Source organism: Scyliorhinus canicula, chromosome 18 (genome assembly GCF_902713615.1).
Source record: "Scyliorhinus canicula chromosome 18, sScyCan1.1, whole genome shotgun sequence".
Lineage (NCBI taxonomy): Eukaryota > Metazoa > Chordata > Chondrichthyes > Carcharhiniformes > Scyliorhinidae > Scyliorhinus > Scyliorhinus canicula.
This window is the reverse complement of record NC_052163.1, coordinates 96,612,036-96,631,276: the sequence shown is the minus strand read 5'-3', so window position 1 is coordinate 96,631,276 and position 19,241 is coordinate 96,612,036. Positions and strand designations below refer to the sequence as shown.

General features: G+C 41.6%; 1 protein-coding gene across 1 annotated transcript in view; it reads left to right on the top strand.

Annotated features, from left to right (window-relative positions):
• The first annotated feature begins 1,731 nt into the window (after positions 1-1,731).
• Positions 1,732-19,241, top strand: part of arid3a (AT rich interactive domain 3A (BRIGHT-like)) — a 112,801-nt gene continuing 95,291 nt past the window's right edge. Inside the window, 1 exon segment of the mRNA XM_038777261.1 lies at positions 1,732-2,594. Within this exon segment, the coding sequence (XP_038633189.1) occupies positions 1,887-2,594 (708 nt within the window). The 5' untranslated portion in view covers positions 1,732-1,886.

Sequence of the window (19,241 nt, the reverse complement as noted above, 5' to 3'; positions counted from 1 at the left end):
TGGTAATGTAATTGCAAAGAGAACTGACAAACTTATGTTACCTTTATATTAAATGAGAGAATCACACTATTTTAATACATTATCTCCCCATGGTACACACAATTAATGTTAAGAAAAAATGGGATTGAAATGTTTGTGAAAATATTTGTAATGTTGGTGCATACTTAACAAGTGATATGCTATTTTCTATAAACTATTTTCAATGAAACCATTTAGAAACCATTAAGTTCATTCATATTTCATGTGCATGGGCCAAAAATGATCAACTAACTCCTTGGAGAAACAGATGACTTTTGACACTTTAGATTGATCGTTGCTTTTAGATGAGATAGCACAACCAAACTACTGAGGAAGAAACCATTTGGCTTTATTTAGTTGCCTAGAACATTAGTTCAGTTTAAAAACACAACTGGCATTTATATAGCACCTTTCACAACCTCAGGACATTCCAAACCATTTAACAACAAATTTATTATTTTTGAATTGTATTTACTATTATAATGTAGGCAATACAGCAGCAGGTTTGTCCACAGCATGTTCCAACAAGCAGCAATATGATAGTTACCAGATATTCTGTTTTATTTAGTATTGTGAATGAGGTGATAGAGGCCAGGACACTGGGAATAATTCCCCTGTCCTTCTTTGGAATAATGTCATGGAAACTTTTACATCCACCTGAGAACACAGACGAAGCCTCACTTAACATCGCATCTGAAAAATTGCACCTCCGTCTGAAGCGTGACTGGAGATTTCTGTGTTCAAGACTCTGGAGTGGGACATGAACACACAACCTTCTGACTTAGTTGAGAGTGCTACTCATTGAACCACGCCTGACACAAATCTGGAGGCACAAAATTGGATATATTAACCCTGGGAAAACCTCCACTGTGTTGGATCTTGAATGCTCTCCAATCACCCCTTCCCTGGAAAAATGTTCCAGAGTACTGTGGATGCTGGAAATCTGAAATAAAAACATAAAATGCAAGGAATATTCAGCAGGCCAGGCAGCATCTGTGGAGAGAAAGAGTTAACATTTCAGGTGAAGGTGACCATTTATTTGTATTTATGATAGAAACCGGTCTTTACTTGTAGCACGAATACGGACATAGCAAATTATCAGCCCATTTTACACCATGACTATTTTTTCAGTTAAAGGAAAACAAAGTCAAACATACGGGAAATGACCAAAATGAAGAACTCACAAGGTGTGAAGTAAAATCAGGAAATATTAGAAATATGTAGTCTTTGGAAATCCTTAAAGGAAGAAGACGTGTTAAATATCCTTTGCTTTTCCTTTCCTGTTCTAATAAAGAATCTCTGCTTGGAACATTAATTTATCTTTTATGTTGACACACGTGATGTTATTTACAACACTCGATTTTATTTTTATTTTTCACAAGTTGCAGTTTTTCCTCTTATTTAATTTTCTGTCATCTATAATTTGTGTTGTTTACTGCATTCAAGGTTATGTGGTACAGGCAATCATCTCAAGAAGCAGAATATAATTATGTACCTTTTCCCAAGAGACTTTGAATTCCTCCTTGCCACCCAGCCATTTAAAAAAAATCGGTTAACATTTATCTCTACCACGGATGTGAAATGTTGTCTTACAACATTATTTCTAACGGCTTTTTCCGCCTCAGGGACAGGCAAACACCTGAATGCCAATCTATATGAAAAGTTGCGGAATCTCTCTGACCCAACACCCCTCCCCCTTCCAGTTGTAGCGACTCTTCAGTAGTGACTGAATCCATCAGTCAGTCATCCCCACTCGTTGATTATTACTCCTCATCAACATCGCCCCCCTCGCAAACCGTTTGACAGAGCGAAAGCAAAGGATACTTGCCAGCGGCCAGAGGGAGGGAGAGTGAGGGGGCGAGGGAGCCATGAAGTTGCAGGCGGTGATGGAAAACCTGCAGAGGCAGCAGCGTGCGCGGCTCGAGCTCGAGGCCCGGCAGCAACAGCAGCAGCAGCACGAGCAGCATCACTACCACCAGCAGCAGCCTCCGCGCGCGCGGCTCCAGGCCCGGCAACAGCAGCAGCAAATTCAAATGGAGCAGCGCGAGACCCGAAGACCAACGGCTGGGGCTTCCAACGACAACAAAATCCTGGCAAATACGCAGCAGCAAATCGCTGCACAGCAAACCGCAGCACTGGCCGCCATGAGAGCAGCGGCGGCCGCCGCAGGGGCTGACGCTTCGGCCCAGTGCGGCAACGACGAAGAAGACGAAGAGGAACTGGGGATGGAACGAGGCGAGAGCCCGAGGCTTTCAGAGAGCAGCGAGGCCTTATCTGGGGGAGAAGAGATGGAGCGGGGAGAGGAAGAGGAGGAGACTTCGGACCAGCGTTATCCCGATCCTCTGGGATCCGAGGAAGACATGGCTGCTGAGGAAGAAGAGGAGGAATTCGAGGACGAAATGGCCGAGGAAGGAGGTAGCGGAGTAAAAGAGGAGCGGGGAGTGCACCACTCCAGTGAGGTGCATCGTCTGCCCGGGCAGCGACGCCCTGTAACCGGGCTCCCTTATCAGCCACACCCGCAGATGCAGCAAGTCCAGGATCAGGCCGATTGGACGTATGAGGAACAGTTTAAACAGGTATTTATAAGACTAATGTAATTTTTAAAATTGTTGTATTTAGTTCGGTTGCATCATGCAATTGAAATCTTTAAATCCACACGTGTATTTAAAAAACGAAGCAATGGATACCACAACTTAAATTATCAAAATTAAATTTTTATATTAATAAAATGATCCAAAGTTGGGTTTAATTTTGAATTTAACCATATAAACATGTTGTGGATTTTTAAGTGTTGAATGCGGGGGAAGGGAGATGAGAAGGAGGAATTGGCAAATGATGTTTGGCCCCAGATGCATACACGACATACATTCAGTATGTAATCATGGCATTTAGTAATATACAGGGTGGCAACTGCTTTCTTCCCCTTGTTTGGATGAAATATTAGGACACATTCAGCGCAAATTATTTGGTTTGCCGAAAGTTATGATATAACATATTTCTGTAGAAACGTGGTAAATACTGAATTGCTGAAGTGAAAAGTTGATATATTTATTAAGAACTGTTTTCAATGCTTCTCATACAGGTAATAGATGCGCACAATTACCACTTTTAAAAAATATTTTTTTCACCAATTTTTAAAATGAAGATTTATTCGTAAATTCTATCAGGTTGTGTAATTCGGATAATTTGATTAATGTATTGCACTTGATTTGTGGAACCTGTTGTTGACTTCCCTCTTAACTAAACCAAAACAAACCTTTAACTGGTGTATCTGATAAGTGCTATAAGTCAGTTTTATCTTGATTAATAATGTTAAAATCCATTTATTTTTCATATGTGTATGTATTGAGAGTTGGGAATACTGTACCACTTAGGTGCTTAAAAGCGCATTGAAGCATAATGCAATTTTAGCTTCTGCACACTGTAGGAAATTTCAAACGCAGTTGGTTTTTGGCAAAAGATCAAAAGTTGAGTTTGCCAGGTTTTTTTGGAAACTGTCCAAACCATTTAGTGGTTTGTATGTTTGGCAGCATTTAAGCAAATGTCACGGAATAAATTTAAGGTTTAGGAGATTATTTTAATGGCTGCAGTAAGAATGTAAATACAGTTTGGGCCCTTGCCAAAAATTCCATACAGTTTGCACTGTTCTACAGCTCAAGCCATACATCATTTGGCCAAAAGAATTTGAACATTTGAATTTACTCCTCAAATTTGCTTTGTCATTTGGATTATATAAATGAAAACGGACATATCCAACTAAATTGTGACTGTCAATAGGACGGTATTGAGTAATGTTGGTGTATTTGTGTGGGTTTTTTTTGCTCAACTCATTTCCAGACTGTTACAGAACTTCATAGAATCATAGAATTTACAGTGCAGAAGGAGGCCATTCGGCCCATAGAGTTCCCTATCACTCCATAATTTAAGAAATGAAATGAAAATGAAATGAGAAATCAAAAAGCTACTTTCTTGATCCATTTAATACTAGTTGTGGGGAATTATTTGAATTTATCTTTAGAACCAGACTAGCTAGTATTTGAACCAGTATAAACTGATCAAAGACGACATGGATTTGGAACAGGTAGTTCATAAATGACTAATCATGTTGAATTTTGTAAGGAGGTCACTAACAAACTCTGGACAGTCTGTGGGAGTTGCCTTTAAGAACTTCCAGAAGACATTTGATGTGGGTTCCATACTAAAAATAAATGTGCATGGAATTGGTGATAATCTTGGCACTAAGATTAATTTTGATGTGCTGGGAGACTAGAAACTATTGAAGAGCAAATTTAATTCACCTAAAGTTTGGCACAAGTATATTTTTTAAAAATCAAAAAGGCTAATGAAACATTGGTCTTAATCTCAAGATTTGAAATGCAAAGAGGAGGAAGTGACACATCAGCTGTAAAGAGCCTTGGTCAGTCCCCATCTGGAGTATTGTGTTTAGTTCTGCATCTCAAAATATATTGTCCTTTGAGGGGAATGCAGCATGAAATTGTTTCAGAAGTTAAACAAGCTTTACAAGGGTTATGTTTCCTTGAGTTTAGAAGATTGAGGGCGTTGAGTTTTATTTTTATTTTTAAGGTTTATAAATATGGTGCAATGGCAGTGTTGGATGTTGTTGATGCTGTGTTGATATTATTCACATTATCACCAAGGTATTTGAATGAGATTGGCTATTTAGCCCATCTTAATTCACATTAATCTAATATTTAATATTTTTTAATTGTTTCTTGGACTTTTGCCACTGTTCAAATTGTTGATTATGCTTCGTCTGAATGATGCCTTGAAGATAGTCTTACCTTTAGCTAATTTGCACGTATGTCCTAATCTCAGTTGAATTTGTAGTATTTGAAAGAGATTAACTCAAATGCTTTAAGCAGCTCTTTAAAAAAAAAAGTAACCATTCGGGTGCCTATTTTGTAGCTTGTTAAGCTCAGATGTCTCTACTTTTTCCTCCTAGCTGAACCCCTAACACTGGAGATGAATCTCTTCCCTAGTGCTTGAATGTTTCCCGTGTTTCTCAGTGACCAGAGCTACGCATTACAGTTGAGGTGTGGTCTGACCAGAGTGCTGTATAACTTGAACATAATTTCCTCTGACTTGTATTTTATTGTTTGAACTACAGTTCAGATTCTGGTAGCTTTGCTAGGCATATACGGTATAGTTATTTCAACACTATTATTGAGTTGGCTATTTCTCCTTCCTATGTAAGGTGTTTCCCATTCATTTTGCATTGTTTTACCTACTCGCACATTTGTTTAACCTAATTTCATTGATTGTTATTTGCAAATTGTTATTCGCAAATTTGACCAGTTAACTTGCGTGAGTTTAAGTCAATGATGTAAAGTATCAATATTGATGCCCACGCTCAGCCATGTGCATCCCATGTCGACCTTTAACCAATTTATCAACCACTTCCAAATTTTATTCTCGAACCCCACTATTTGGAACATAAATAGTAATCTTTCACGTGGAACTTAACCAAAGAAATTTTAGAAGTCTAATCACACTATGATGCTACCACAGAGTAGAATCCTTACAGTACAGTAGGATGCCATTTGGTCCATCGAGTCTGCACCGACCTTCCGAAATGTACCCTTCCCAGGCCCAGTCCCCCTCCCTATCCCTGTAACCCCATCGACCCTTTGGACACTAAGGGGCAACTTAGCATGGCCAATCCACCGAACCACATTTTTGGACTGTGGGCGGAAACCAGAGCACCTGGAGGAAATGTACATGGACGCTGGGAGAACGTGTAAACTCCACTCACAGTCACCCATGCCTAGAATTAAACCCAGAGTCCCTGAAGCTGTGAGGCAGCAATGCTAACAACTGTGCAGCCCATAAAGTTACTTTCTCAAAGAAATCAAGGAGGTTAGATAGGAAAGGTCTTTCTCTTCTAAAGTTTTATGCTGTCTGCTAGATTGTTCCTTAGTCCTAAATTTACTCCTGATAATTGATTTAGTGAAATTTGCAAAATTAAAGTGAGAGAGACTGCATATTTTACAATTTCTGAATATAGGCACTACAGCCTGCTTCTGTTGGCTCCCCAGTGTTGAGTCCTTCATAATTTAATGGTTCTGATATCTCCCAGCACTCAATCAAACCCTGGTGATTATTTGTTTTAAGCCCTTTCTGTATCTCATTTGTGTTGAAGTTATGAATGTTGCCTTGGTGATATTTTTGGAGCAGGCAAATTGTTTGTTTTCCCTTCAGAATGCCATTTGAAAAAGCAATGTTTCAGAATATTTTTTAGTTCTTCATGCTCACCATCACTTTTCAGGTCCGCTACATATTTTATTGCCCTCTTCTTTAACATCCCTTTATGCTGTTGTAATTCTGAAGTTATCTTTTAGCCCTGTAGCTATGTATGTTTTGAGGTTTACTTGCTCCTCTGATAAACTTTATGACATGTTTCTGCATGTTCCTTCATACATCACAGTGAATTATTTTCCCTGTAAGATTTGGAGAGGCCATTTTGCTTTTCTTTCATTTTTAATTTACTGGAATGTATTACTCTTATATGCTCGTTTTTAAAGAGGTTTAATTTGTCCTCATTGAACAATGAGCGGCATCCCCTTCCAATCCATTTGCTTTAGATATTCTCTAATTTTATTTTAAATTCAACCTTTTAAAACAGTTTCTGTGACTCGTGATTTTTGCTAAATGTGAATCAACGGATCATTTTATATTTGATCTTTGTGGTTGCTGTTACCAGGGTTGCTACAACTTTCACTTCCTGTGGATTATTCATTTTTGGACAGCATGCCTGTACAAATTGGCTGTACATTTCCTACATTATAATAGTCTCTACACTTCAACAGTACCTAATTGGCTTTGAAAATGGCCTGAGTTAGTGAAAGACGTGAGATAAATGCAAGTCATCTTGCTTTCTGAGTCAAAGAAAAAATGAATCAGGCTGCACCTTTCTCTTTCAGTCAGATTGGGAATTGCATCCTGGTTCAATCATGTCAATCTTTATGCTGTCCCTCAAAACTACTATAAGACCTAACATTTTGATCAGTCTGAGCACAATATTTATCTCTACTTGAAACTTCTGTAACTCCACAATTACATTTGCTCAACATACCCTGCAGGGGCAGCAGGGTAGCATGGTGGTTAGCATAAATGCTTCACAGCTCCAGTGTCCCAGGTTCGATTCCCGGCTGGGTCACTGTCTGTGAGGAGTCTGCACGTCCTCCCCCTGTGTGCGTGGGTTTCCTCCGGGTGCTCCGGTTTCCTCCCACAGTCCAAAGATGTGCGGGTTAGGTGGATTGGCCATGCTAAAATTGCCCGTAGTGTCCTAATAAAAGTAAGGTTGGGGGGTTACGGGTATAGGGTGGATACGTGGGTTTGAGTAGGGTGATCATGGCTCGGCACAACATTGAGGGCCGAAGGGCCTATTCTGTGCTGTACTGTTCTATGTTCTATAACTTTATCTGTAAGAAACATAGGCTTTCGTCTTGGTACACTTCCAGTATTTGCTACTCAACCTGTCATTGCCCTCTGTGAATCTTCCTTTCCACCCTCTTCATTCTTGATCAAATACTTTCGAGCTCTCTTTAAGAGAAAAAAAACCCTTTGGTTCACTTTCCTTTCATACATTAAGGTTGATACTGGTTTAAAAAAATACACCATGCATTGTTCCATTTTGATTAATTCTTAAGATTGACATCTTATTCCTAGTCCACCATTCTTTCTGTTTGCAAATTTGTTGTGAATACCCAATTCTTAGGGAAGATGGTCACTCTTACACTTCCAACTGTAATCCGATTAGAATTGCATCACTATATCCTAAAGCAGCGAAAATGAAACACTCAAATCATCCATTGTTTTGGAAGTTAACTCATGATTGTCAGTGATGGTTTGGGAAAAGTCATTCCATGGTGATCTTTTTATCTCTGCTACTCTGATCTTGTATATTTCCACGAATCATCTGCGATCACTGTGGATATTCTCACTCCTCTCTCTGCGATCTTGACTGTAGTCTCGCCCCTTTCTACACCCTCTTTACTGAAGCTTCGCCCTCTCTCCCTCTTCACTGAAGTCTTCGTGCTCTTTAATGAAGTCTCGCCCCTCTCTCTGCGCTCTTTAGCAAAGTCACGCGTCTCTCCACGCTCTTTAACCTTGATTTGATTTAGATTTATTGTCACGTGTTCCGAGGTACAGTGAAAAGTATTGTCCTGCATACAGTCCAGGCAGATTGTTCCAACATGATAAACATGGGAGATACGGGAAATATACAATATAAATACATAGACATAGACATTGGGTGAAGCATATGGAGTGTAGTGCTACACAATAAAAGACGATGCTTGGAGAGATCAGTTCAGACCATAGGAGGGCCATTCAAGAGTGGTAACAGTGGGGAAGAATCTGTTAGTGCGTGTTCTCAGACTTTTGTTTCTTCTCGCCGATGGAAGAGAGAATAACCCCGGTGGGAGGGGTCTTTGATTATGCTGCCTGCTTTCCCAAGGCAGCAGGAGGTATAGACAAAGTCGATGGATGGGAGACGGGTTCACGTGATGGACTGGGCTGTGTTCACAACTGTCTGTAGTTTCTTGTGGTTTTGGGCCGAGCAGTTGCCATACCAGGCTTTGATGCACCTAAATAGGACTCTTTACATGGTGCATTTGTAAATCAATGCGGACATGCCAAATTTCCTTAGTTTCCTGATGAAGTATAGGCGCTGTTGCGCTTTCTTGGTCAAAATGTCGACGGGACAGATTGTTGGTGATGTGTATACCCAGGAATTTGAAGCTGTCAACCATCTCCAGCTCGGCACCATTGATGCAGACAGGGGTGTGTTCGACACTTTGCTTCCTGAAGTTGATGACCAGCTTCTTAGTTTTGCTGACATTGAGGGAGAGATTGTTGTCGATGCACAATGCCACTAGGTTCTCTGTCTCCCTCCTGCATTCGGACTCATCATTGTTTGAGATCCGACCCACTACTGTTGTGTCATCAGCAAACTTGTAGATGGATCCAAATTTTATCACACAGTTATGTGTGTATAAGGAGTTTAGTGGGGGCTAAGTTTGCAGCCTTGCAGGACCCCGGTAATGAGGACTATCGTGGCGGAGGTGTCTACGTTTGTCTGCTGTTTATTCTATTGGAGTCAGCATCCTAAAATTTAACTCTCAAGACCCAAGTCATCATACCAAAGCTATATTCAGGACTTTGTAACTTCCTTTCAAATTGCTCTGTTTGAGTTTCGCTAAATCCTTTAACTCTTTTTGTTCAGTTAGAATCTCTCACGCTCTACCTTTTTCAAATCCGTGACTTCCTCCACTAATCATCCAAAGCTGCCCACTTTTTCTTTTTCTGCTATTCTACTAGTGATTCATCAACTTCCTTCAGGTTGCTTCTCTGCCAAATTATTCAGTCCTTTAAAATGCTGTGACTGAACCATTACGTGATAGGGAATAGATAGACAGTCAGAGACTTTTTCCCCGGGTGGAATAAACCATTACAAAGGGACATAAATTTAAGGTGAATGGTGGAAGATATAGGGGGGGGATGTCAGAGGTAGGTTCTTTACCAGAGAGTAGTGGGGGCATGGAATGCACTGCCTGTGGAAGTACTTGAGTCGGAAACATTAGGGACCTTCAAGTGGCTATTGGATAGGTACATGGATTACAGTAGAATGATGGGGTGTAGATTAATTTGTTCTTAATCTGGGACAAAAGTTCAGCACAACATCGTGGGCCGAAGGGCCTGTTTTGTGCTGTGTTTTTCTATGTTACCTTTTGAACCTTTTTGCTGCTTTTAATGAGCTTTTGAAAAGTCTGTTTTATCAGTTGTTTAAAGATAGTTTCTTCATGACTCTTGTAAATATGACAATGAGCTACCATTTCTTACCTTTTGATTCTATTCTTAATTCTGTTTTTTTTTTAAATTCATTCATGGGATGTGAGTGTCACTGACAAAGCCAATCTTTATTGTTTATTCCTAATTGCTCTTGAGAAGGTGGTGTGATATGCCTCTTTGAACTGCTGCAGTCCATGTAGTCCCTCTTAAGGTACTTTAGGCAGGGATTTCCAAGATTTTGACCCAGTGACAGTGAAGGAGCAGCTTGGATGGTGTGTGAATTGAAGGGGAATATGAATCTGCTGCCGTTGTTCCTTCGAGGTGATAGAGTCACTGGAGCCTTCGTGAGTTACTGTTTTGCATCTTGTAGATGGTACACACAGTTGCGACTTGAGAGTTGGTGGTAGAGGGTTTGTATGTTGAAGGTGGTGCATGTTATGCTAATTAAACTCGTTGCTTAGCCTGGTTAGATTTGAGCTGCTTGAGTGTTGTTGGAGGTACACTCACCAGGCAAGTGGAGAACACTCCATCACACCTTTGAGCTGTGCCATATAGATGGTGCGCAGGTTTCCCAGAATTGCCAGCCCCTGACCTTTTCTTACAGCCACAGTATTTCATATAGCTGGTCCATTTTAGTATCTGGTCGATGGGTAGGCCCCCAGGATATTGACAGTGGGGATTCAGCAATAATAATGCTACTTAACGTCATGAGGAGGTCGTGAGAGTTTCTCCTTTTTTGGAGATGGTCATTACCTGGCACTTTGGTGGCATGAATGTTACTTGTCACTTGTCAGCACAAGCCTGAATGTTGTCCAACTCTTGATGCATGTGGGCATTAGACTGCTTCAGTACCTGAGGAGTTGTGAATGGTACTGAATGCTGCAGTCATTAGCAAACATCCCCACTTCTGACCTTCTGAAGGGAAAATCTTAAAGCAGTTGAAGATTGTTGCGCCCGGGACACTACCTGAGGAACTCCTGCTGTGATGTCCTGGGGCTGAGATGGTAGGTTTCCAACAACCATCTTGTTTTGTGCAATCTATGATTTCAATCAGTGGAGAGCTTTCCCCCTGGTTCTAATTGACTTCAATTTCCCTATGGCATTTTGATGGCACACTTCTACAAATGCGTAGAGGGTAGTGACTCTCATTTCCGCTCTGGAATTCAGCTCTTTTAGCTGTGGTTGGATCAAGGCTGTGATGAAGCAGAATCCAAACTGAGCATTAATGAGCAGTTTTGTGCTGAATAAATACAGCTTGATAGCACTGTTGACTGTCTTCATCTGCCAATATTTATGGTCCCACTATCTCCTCTAACATATTGAACTCCTTCAACCATATAGCTACAGCTGCTGCCAATTATCTTGGTTTGTTATTCTAAGTCTTAAATCTCTTTAAATCCGAAAGTCTGCCCAGCATTTAAATATCGTAACTGGGTCCGAAGTCTGTCCAGGATATAAATATCATAACTGGGATCTGTCTTATGCCCTGATTCGGATAAAATATGAAATTGATAAATTATTCTTTTCCATATCCATTTCATAGTTTTGCTCGTGGTGTTGGGTGATCTGCTTCTGTAAGGGTAGAGCATCATAGTAATAGAACATCTCATTGTGCATTGAGGGAAAAACTGTCTCCCTTTGATCATAATCTAATTTTTTTTCCTTCATCGGATTTGGGCTTCACTGGCTAGGCATTTGCCATCCGTCCCTGATTGCCCTTGAGAAGGTGGTGGTTTGTTGAACTGCTGCAGTCCATGTGGTGTAAGTACACCCACACTTGCTGTTAGAAAGGGATTTCCAGAATATTAATACAGCAACAGTGAAGGAATGGTGATTTTAGTTCCAAGCCAGGATGATGTGTGGCTTGGAGAGAACTTGGTTTTTATTTTAAGTCTTAAATCTCTTTTTAAACCGAAAGTCTGCCAGCATTAAATATCGTAACTGGGTCCGAAGTCTGTCCAGGATATAAATATCGTTCCCATGTATTTGTTGCTCTTCCAACTGCTTGCAGGTTGTAGGTCTAGAAAGCGCTGTCAAAGGAATGAGTAAGGTTGCCAAGATCAGAACTTAGGTGTGATTTAATTTTTTCAGCGTATCTTCACGCACTTTTTCCCCCTTTTACGAATAGTGGAAGCGGTGGAAGAATTCCTGAGCTGATTATCAGTCTGTTGAACCGAATTATGAACGCTTCTTCCGTGGTCAACAAGTCCTGGCATTAGTCTTGAACCCGGAGCTTCTGGTCCAGTGGTAGGGATGCCACCACTGTGCCACAAGAACTCTTTTGAAGATATGTTTTAAAAATCTGAAGATATTTTGAACCTGCCATTAATATTGTCTACTGCCAAGAAAGTTGTCAAGAGTTTTGGTTGTCTCCAACAAATATTGTCACCTGAAATATGAATCATAGAAAGTTGCAATATCATTGAGTTCCTCCTAAACTCAGTCCTAAATCTACTTCTCCTTATTTTGAGGCTATGCCCCATAGTTCTGCTTTCACCCGCCAGTGGAAACAACCTGCCCGCATCTATCCTATCCATTCCCTTCATAATTTTATATGTTTCTATAAGATCCCCCCACATCCTTCTAAATTCCAACAAGTACAGTCCCAGTCTACTCAACCTCTCCTCGTAATTCAACCCCTTCAACTCTGGGATTAGCCTAGTGAATTTCCTCTGCACACCCTCCAGCGCCAGTACGTCCTTTCTCAGATTAGGAGTCCTAAACTGAACACAATACTCCAGGTGTGGCCTCACTAACACCTTCTACAATTGCAGTCTTAAACTCCATCCCTCTAGCAATGAAGGACAAAATTCCATTTGCCTTCTTAATCACCTGTTGCACTTGTAAACCAACTTCTTGCGACTCATGCACTAACACACCCAGGTCTCATCTACACATCTGTCCAAATGATCATGGACTGAATAGTCCACTGATAGGATACTTGTCAGTGTAAAGGCCCACAGATATCTTCCTTCCGATTTCTGAACTAAAACAGTTCCTAAATATTGAAGTGGTTTTACTGTGTCACAAATGTATTGACAAAACATTAAAGTACTTGGTTTAAATTTTATTTCTATTAATTTGGTAGCCATATGCTTAATGAGCCTAGTGACAATCCTGATCAATAAAAGATTGATGGGAACATAGGCTTTGTGTCTGAGAGATTCTGGTTTTGTGATTAAAATCAAGTTGGACAGCTGTTTTTCCCCTTAATGCTCATACAAATAGTATGGATAACAATCAACCTAGATTTAGACTTGTATTTCTAACCTAATAAATGTTGAGAAAATGCTGCAACCTGTGAAGTCTATTTTTATGATTGGATTGGTTGAGCAAGAAAACAGCTGGTACCATCTACTGTGGAAGCCAGCAGAAAAAGTTGACATGTATAATTTAGTGCATGGATAGACAGAATCATGTTAAAACAGGTGGATTATATTTCCAGAGTTCATAGAATTTGTGTGTGCGACATTTAGAGAAAATCTGCCGTTGTTCGCTATCAACTTGCAAACATGATTAAGTTCCTCTGTTCAAAGTGTTATATTGATTAGTTAGCTGTGAAGAGTGATGGACTTCTTCCTTATAAAACTGAGTAAAATTAGACGGGGAAATTGACTGGTATACAATAAAATTCCTTTCATTCTAAAATTTTTCCATGGCTCATAGGTAGCAATTTGAACAATATGACCGGATTATTGTTAGCTATTTATGTAGCACAGAATTTTTAGTTTATAATATTGAAGTGAAGATCATGTGACTATAGGTTGCAGTTTGCTTCCCTGCCTCCGTTAGTATTTTAGGTAGTAATAATCTAATAATCTTTATTATTGTCACAAGTCTGCTTACATTAACACTGCAATGAAGTTACTGTGAAAAGCCCCTAGTCGCCACACTCCTGCACCTGTTCGGGTTCATTGAGGGAAAATTCATATGTCCAATTTACCAAACATCTTGCCTTTAGGGGCTTGTTGGAGGAAACCGGAGCACCTGGAGGAAAACGAGGCAGACATGGGGAGACCGTGCAGACTTCGCACAGGACTTGAAGAAAGGAACAAGCATTTAGATTTAGAGTCACGTGTAGTTGCAGTGAAAAGTATTGTTCTGCATACAGTCCAGGCAGATGGTTCCATACATGAAAAACATACGTCATACGATCGACAGACCATGTAAATACATAAACATTAACACACAAACATCGGGTGAAACATACGGAATGTAGTGCTACACAGTAGAGAAGATGCATGGAGAGATTAGTTCAGTCCATAAGAGGGCATTCGGGATTCCGATGACAGCTGTGAAGAAACTGTTTTTGAATCTGTTAGTGTGTGTTCTCAGACTTTCGTATCCTCTGCCCAATGGAAGAGTGGATAACCCGGGTCGGAGGGGTCTTTGATTAAGCTGTCCACTTTCCCAAGGCAGCGGGAGGTGTAGACAGACTCAATGGATGGGTTTGCGTGATGGACTGGGCTGTGTTCACAACTCTCTGTAGTTTCTTCGGGTCTGGGGACGAGCAGTTGTCATATAAAGCTGTGATGTAGCCAGATAAGATGCTTTCTATGGTGCATCTGTAAAAATTGGTAAGATCTATGTTGATGTGGGTGGACCAAGACCGATTGTTGGTGATGTGTATACCTAGGAATTTGAAGCTGTCAACCATCTCCACCCTCGCACCATTGATGCAGACAGGGGTCTGTATGGCACGTCACTTCCTGAAGTCAATGACCAGCTCCTTAGTTTCGCTGACATTAAGGGAGAGATTGTTGTCGTGACACCATGCCACTAGGTTCTCCATCTCCCTCCAGGACTCATCATTGTTTGAGATCTGACCCACTATGGCAGAAAATGTTGCATGGAAATTGGACTGGATAATTTATTCAAAACTTTAGTATCCTGAATGGAAATATTTCACACTCCTGCGCCTGGTCGGGTACACAGAGTGAGAATTCAGAATGTCCAATTCGTCTAACAAGTACGTCTTTCGGGACTTCAGGGAGGAAACCGGAGCACTCTGAGGAAGTCCACGCAGACACGGGGAGAACGTGCAGACAGTGACCCAAGCTGGGAATCAAACCTGGGACCCTGGTGTTGTGAAGCAACAGTGCTAACCACTGTGCTATTGTTCCGTCAAGTAGCAGAATAATTGTTGATATTAGAATTATAATGCTGAGTTGAGGGTTGTTCAGATTAGTCAGATCACATTGCGCTGAAATAAGTTATGCACTGAAGGAGGTAGCGAGGGTTTGAAGGTCCGGCAAGCTGTTTTGAAAACTGCTGCTATAGGCCACGTTTAAAGATAATTCTAATCACCTACTTAATTCACAAAAATAAAACAACTCTGATCCATTTATGTCACTAATTGTATATTCCTTTTATGATATTGTTGTCTTTCCTAGCAAAACAATTTTTGTTTATTATAGTTGCTTAATGCAACGATAGTTTACTTGGCTGTTTTTGAGGAATTTAGAGTAAACCATTGGCAGAATTCTCCTCAAGGCCCGACGCCGTCGTGAAACCCGGAGATGTTCACGACGGCGGCGGAGGCCGCTCCTGGCTCCCTATCCCCCCCCCGGGGCCAGGAGGGCTGTGCCGTAAATCTCGGCTGACGTCACGACAGATGACGGCTCAAACCCGCGCATGTGCGGTGGCTGTCTTCCCCTCCGCTGCCACGCAAGACGTGGCGGCTTGATCTTGCAGGGCGGCGGAGGGGAAAGTGTGCGTCCCTTTGAGACGCCGGCCCGACGATCGGTGGGCACCGAATGCGGGCCAGTCCCCTCCCGAGCACGTGGTCCTCATTCCCCTCTCCGTCCCCCACAAGCCACAAAACAGCTGTCGGCACCATGTTCACGCCGGCAGCGATGAGGTGTGGTTGCCGCCGGCGTGAACCGGTCGGGAACGGCAGGTCGCTCGGCCCATCCGGGTCGGAGAATCGCGGGCCGCCGTCAAAAACGGTGGCACACGATTCTCCGAGCGGCGTGTCGCAAACCGCGATACGTTATTTGGGGTGGGGGGGGTGGGTTGGGAGAATCGCGGGAGGTGCCAGAGCAGCCCTCCCGCGATTCTCCCATCTGGCGTGGGAGCGGAGAATCGCGCCCCATGTTTTGGTTTTCAACCGTAATCCTACAGGCTGGACCTTTTATTTCACTATAAATTCAGTATCTCTCTCTCTTTCTCCAAACACATGACATTTTTTACATTTGTCTTTTAATAATAATAACTGCATGCGCAATAAAATTTAAGTTTTTCTATCTTTTTCCCTTTGCAATCTTGTTGATAGTAACAGGAAGGAGGGCAGAATATTACAGAAGAACGAATTATTACCTTGGTTTAAGTTCAACCCGTCCTTTTTCTTTCACTAAAGATTTTCCCCTCAACTCAGTAAATAAAATATATAAAAATGCTGACCATTGCTGTAGCTTTGGCAGACCACACACCAACTGGGAGTTTTCTGTCAGTGATTTTTAGTTAGTTTCTAGAATATAAGTGAGGGAAATTGAAGACGAATGATCTTCTGATTACCCGAACTGTAATTGCTGCTTCAATATACAATGCCAAATACAGTTTCAAATAATATATCCATGTCTGAAATTGCTGATTCTTTAAGGAACTTACCCTCAATACCCTTAAATTCTAATCAAATATAAATTTGGTCACTTAATAAAAATTAAGCTGAAATTCATCTACCAAATATAACCTTTGCTTGTGTAACCATCACTTTCACTATAAACATTCACACTGTTTAAATAAGATTAATATCAATCACTACTGAAGGCAATCAAATAGAAATAAGTAGGGCAAATGTTGCCTTGCGTAAGCACATAATTGTTTGCAGTTAGTTAGACTTTCATGTTGAGAATACAGTTTAAGTCTCAGAAAACTTAAATCATGGTTTTCGAGATGAACCATGTTTTAATCCTATATATACAACTTTTAAACTATTGCATAAGATTTCTCCAACTGTATGGTACAATTATTGTTTGTAAAACTGAAGAGAATAGCCACTGTGTTCCACTCGATGTTTCTAAGATGTGGTTACTGATGTGCTAAATACATCTTGTGCACATTTAAAACTCTATATGTATCAAATGAACAGGATTTATTTTAGTTTCTCGGTGGATGGTGGATCGTGGCAAGTAATATAGGTTCTGTAATGCAACTGTGTCCTTAATAACTGAAGACCTGGTTAACCTTATAAATAGTTTCCAGTCTTTCAAACTGAAACTCGAAGCAGTGTGAATAGATCAGGGCAAAAGAACCTCTCTGAAGGCCGGTTTAATTGGGTACTCATATATATTTAAGGATTTATGACTAATTTTATCAAAACTGTAATGTGATATTGCACAGCTGTTGAATTGAGTTTTTTTTTAAAAGAAAAATTAATCCCGAAGACTGATATTATAGTTAGTTGGTGTCTGATTTCTTCATTGTGATTTAGGCTATAATTTTTTTTAAGAGCAAACTTACGTTTTGGTAAACTTTCTAATTGTGTTCTCATCTCATGAACCCTCCTCCTTGGGAGAAGAGTTTAATATTGTCTGAGTAAAAATTATCTGTAGCTGCTTTTACTTCCGAAGGAGTGTAATTTAGGTGAGCTTTGTTTTAGGATCAGCAATCATCTTTTTATCTTTTTTCTTCTCTGTTCAGTGAGATCATTTCTGATTTATATCTTGATTCTATCCACTAATCTTGGGCCCAATCTAACCAAATTGGAACAGAGTCCCATAGCAAGCGCATTTAGCCGTCTCTTTCTTGGTGCTCCCAGTGGCGACTCCAGTTAGATATGGGGTCTCAGCGGGGAACGCACGGGCAAGGCCGCACTTAGGAGCCCCGCTTGCCGGAATTCCTCAGTACAGAGAGAGATTGGAGCGTCCGATCTCTAGACCCACCAACATGATCCTCGAAATCCCCATTCACCAATAAGGGGGTCCTTTGGTGGGTGGGGGGCCTGGGCCTGATCCCCATCAGTTTTTGTTTTTAAAAGCCAGCTTGACAGCCCCTGCCAGCTGGCAGTGTCAATTGGGCACTAGCAGTGCCAGGCTGACACCCAGGTGACACTGCCAGGGTGCCCAGGTGGCACCAGCAGTGCCAGGATATCACCCTGTTCGGAGGGCAAGAACCTGCGGGCCTCCAAACCCCTGGAAGATTGCCACGAGTGCTGTTCCATCTGGTACTGAATGGCGCTCGCCCAAGGTCTCCGAGGTGAAGGGGGTTAGATATCAAAGAACATAAGAACTACGAGCAGGATTAGGCCATCTGGCCCTTTGAGCCTGCTCTGCCATTCCAATGAGATCATGGCTGATCCTTTGTGGACTCAGCTCCACTTTCCACCTGAACACCATAATCCTTTATTCTTCAAAAAACTATCTATCTTTATCTTGAAAACATTTAATGAAGGAGCCTCAACTGCTTCACTGGGCAGGGAATTCCATAGATTCACAACCCTTTGGTTGAAGAAGTTCCTCTTAAACTCAGTCCTAAATCTACTTCCCCTTATTTTGAGGCTATCCTCCCTAGTTCTGCTTTCATACGCCAGTGGGACAACCTCCCCGCATCTATCCTATCTATTCGCTTCATAATTTTATATGTTTCTGTAAGATCCCACCGCATCCTTCTAAATTCCAACGAGTACAGTCTCAGTCTACTCAACATCTCCTCGTAATCCAACCCACTCAACTCTGCGATTAACCTAGTGAATCTCCCCTGCACACCCTCCAGCGCCAGTACGTCCTTTCTCAGGTAAGGAGACCAAAACTGAACACAATACTCCAGGTGTGGCCTCACTGACACCTTCTACAGTTGCAGCATAACCTCCCTAGTCTTAAACTCCATCCGTTAGCAATGAAGGACAAAATTCCATTCGCCGCCTTTGTTTTTAACAGACAATTTATTGAGATATTTTTGGCATTGTAAACAGTAACAGTATACATTAGTGTGCAGATACCAATTACAAAAAACATAGTGCAAATAACAGAACCACTCTCGCAGATAGACCCGCCTATTCTTCCCACCTACTCTACACTATTCTACCCACCCCCCGCTGACGATTAGTTCCCCGCGAAGAAGTCGATGAATGGTTGCCACCTCCGAGCGAACCCCGATAGTGATCCTCGTAAGACGAACTTGATTTTTTTCCAAGCCGAGAAAGCTTGCCATGTCCGACAGCCATACTTCGGTCCTTGGGGGCTTTGAGTCCCTCCAGGCCAACAGTATTCGTCGCCGGGCTATCAGGGAAGGAAAGGCCACAATGTCGGCCTCTATCCCCTCCTGTACTCCCGGGTCTTCTGACACCCCAAAAATCGCCACCCTTGTTTTCAGTACCCGGGATATGACGTCCGCAAATCCCTGCCAGTATCCCCTGAGTTTTGGGCACGCCCAAAACATGTGGACATGGTTCGCTGGTCCTCCCCCACATC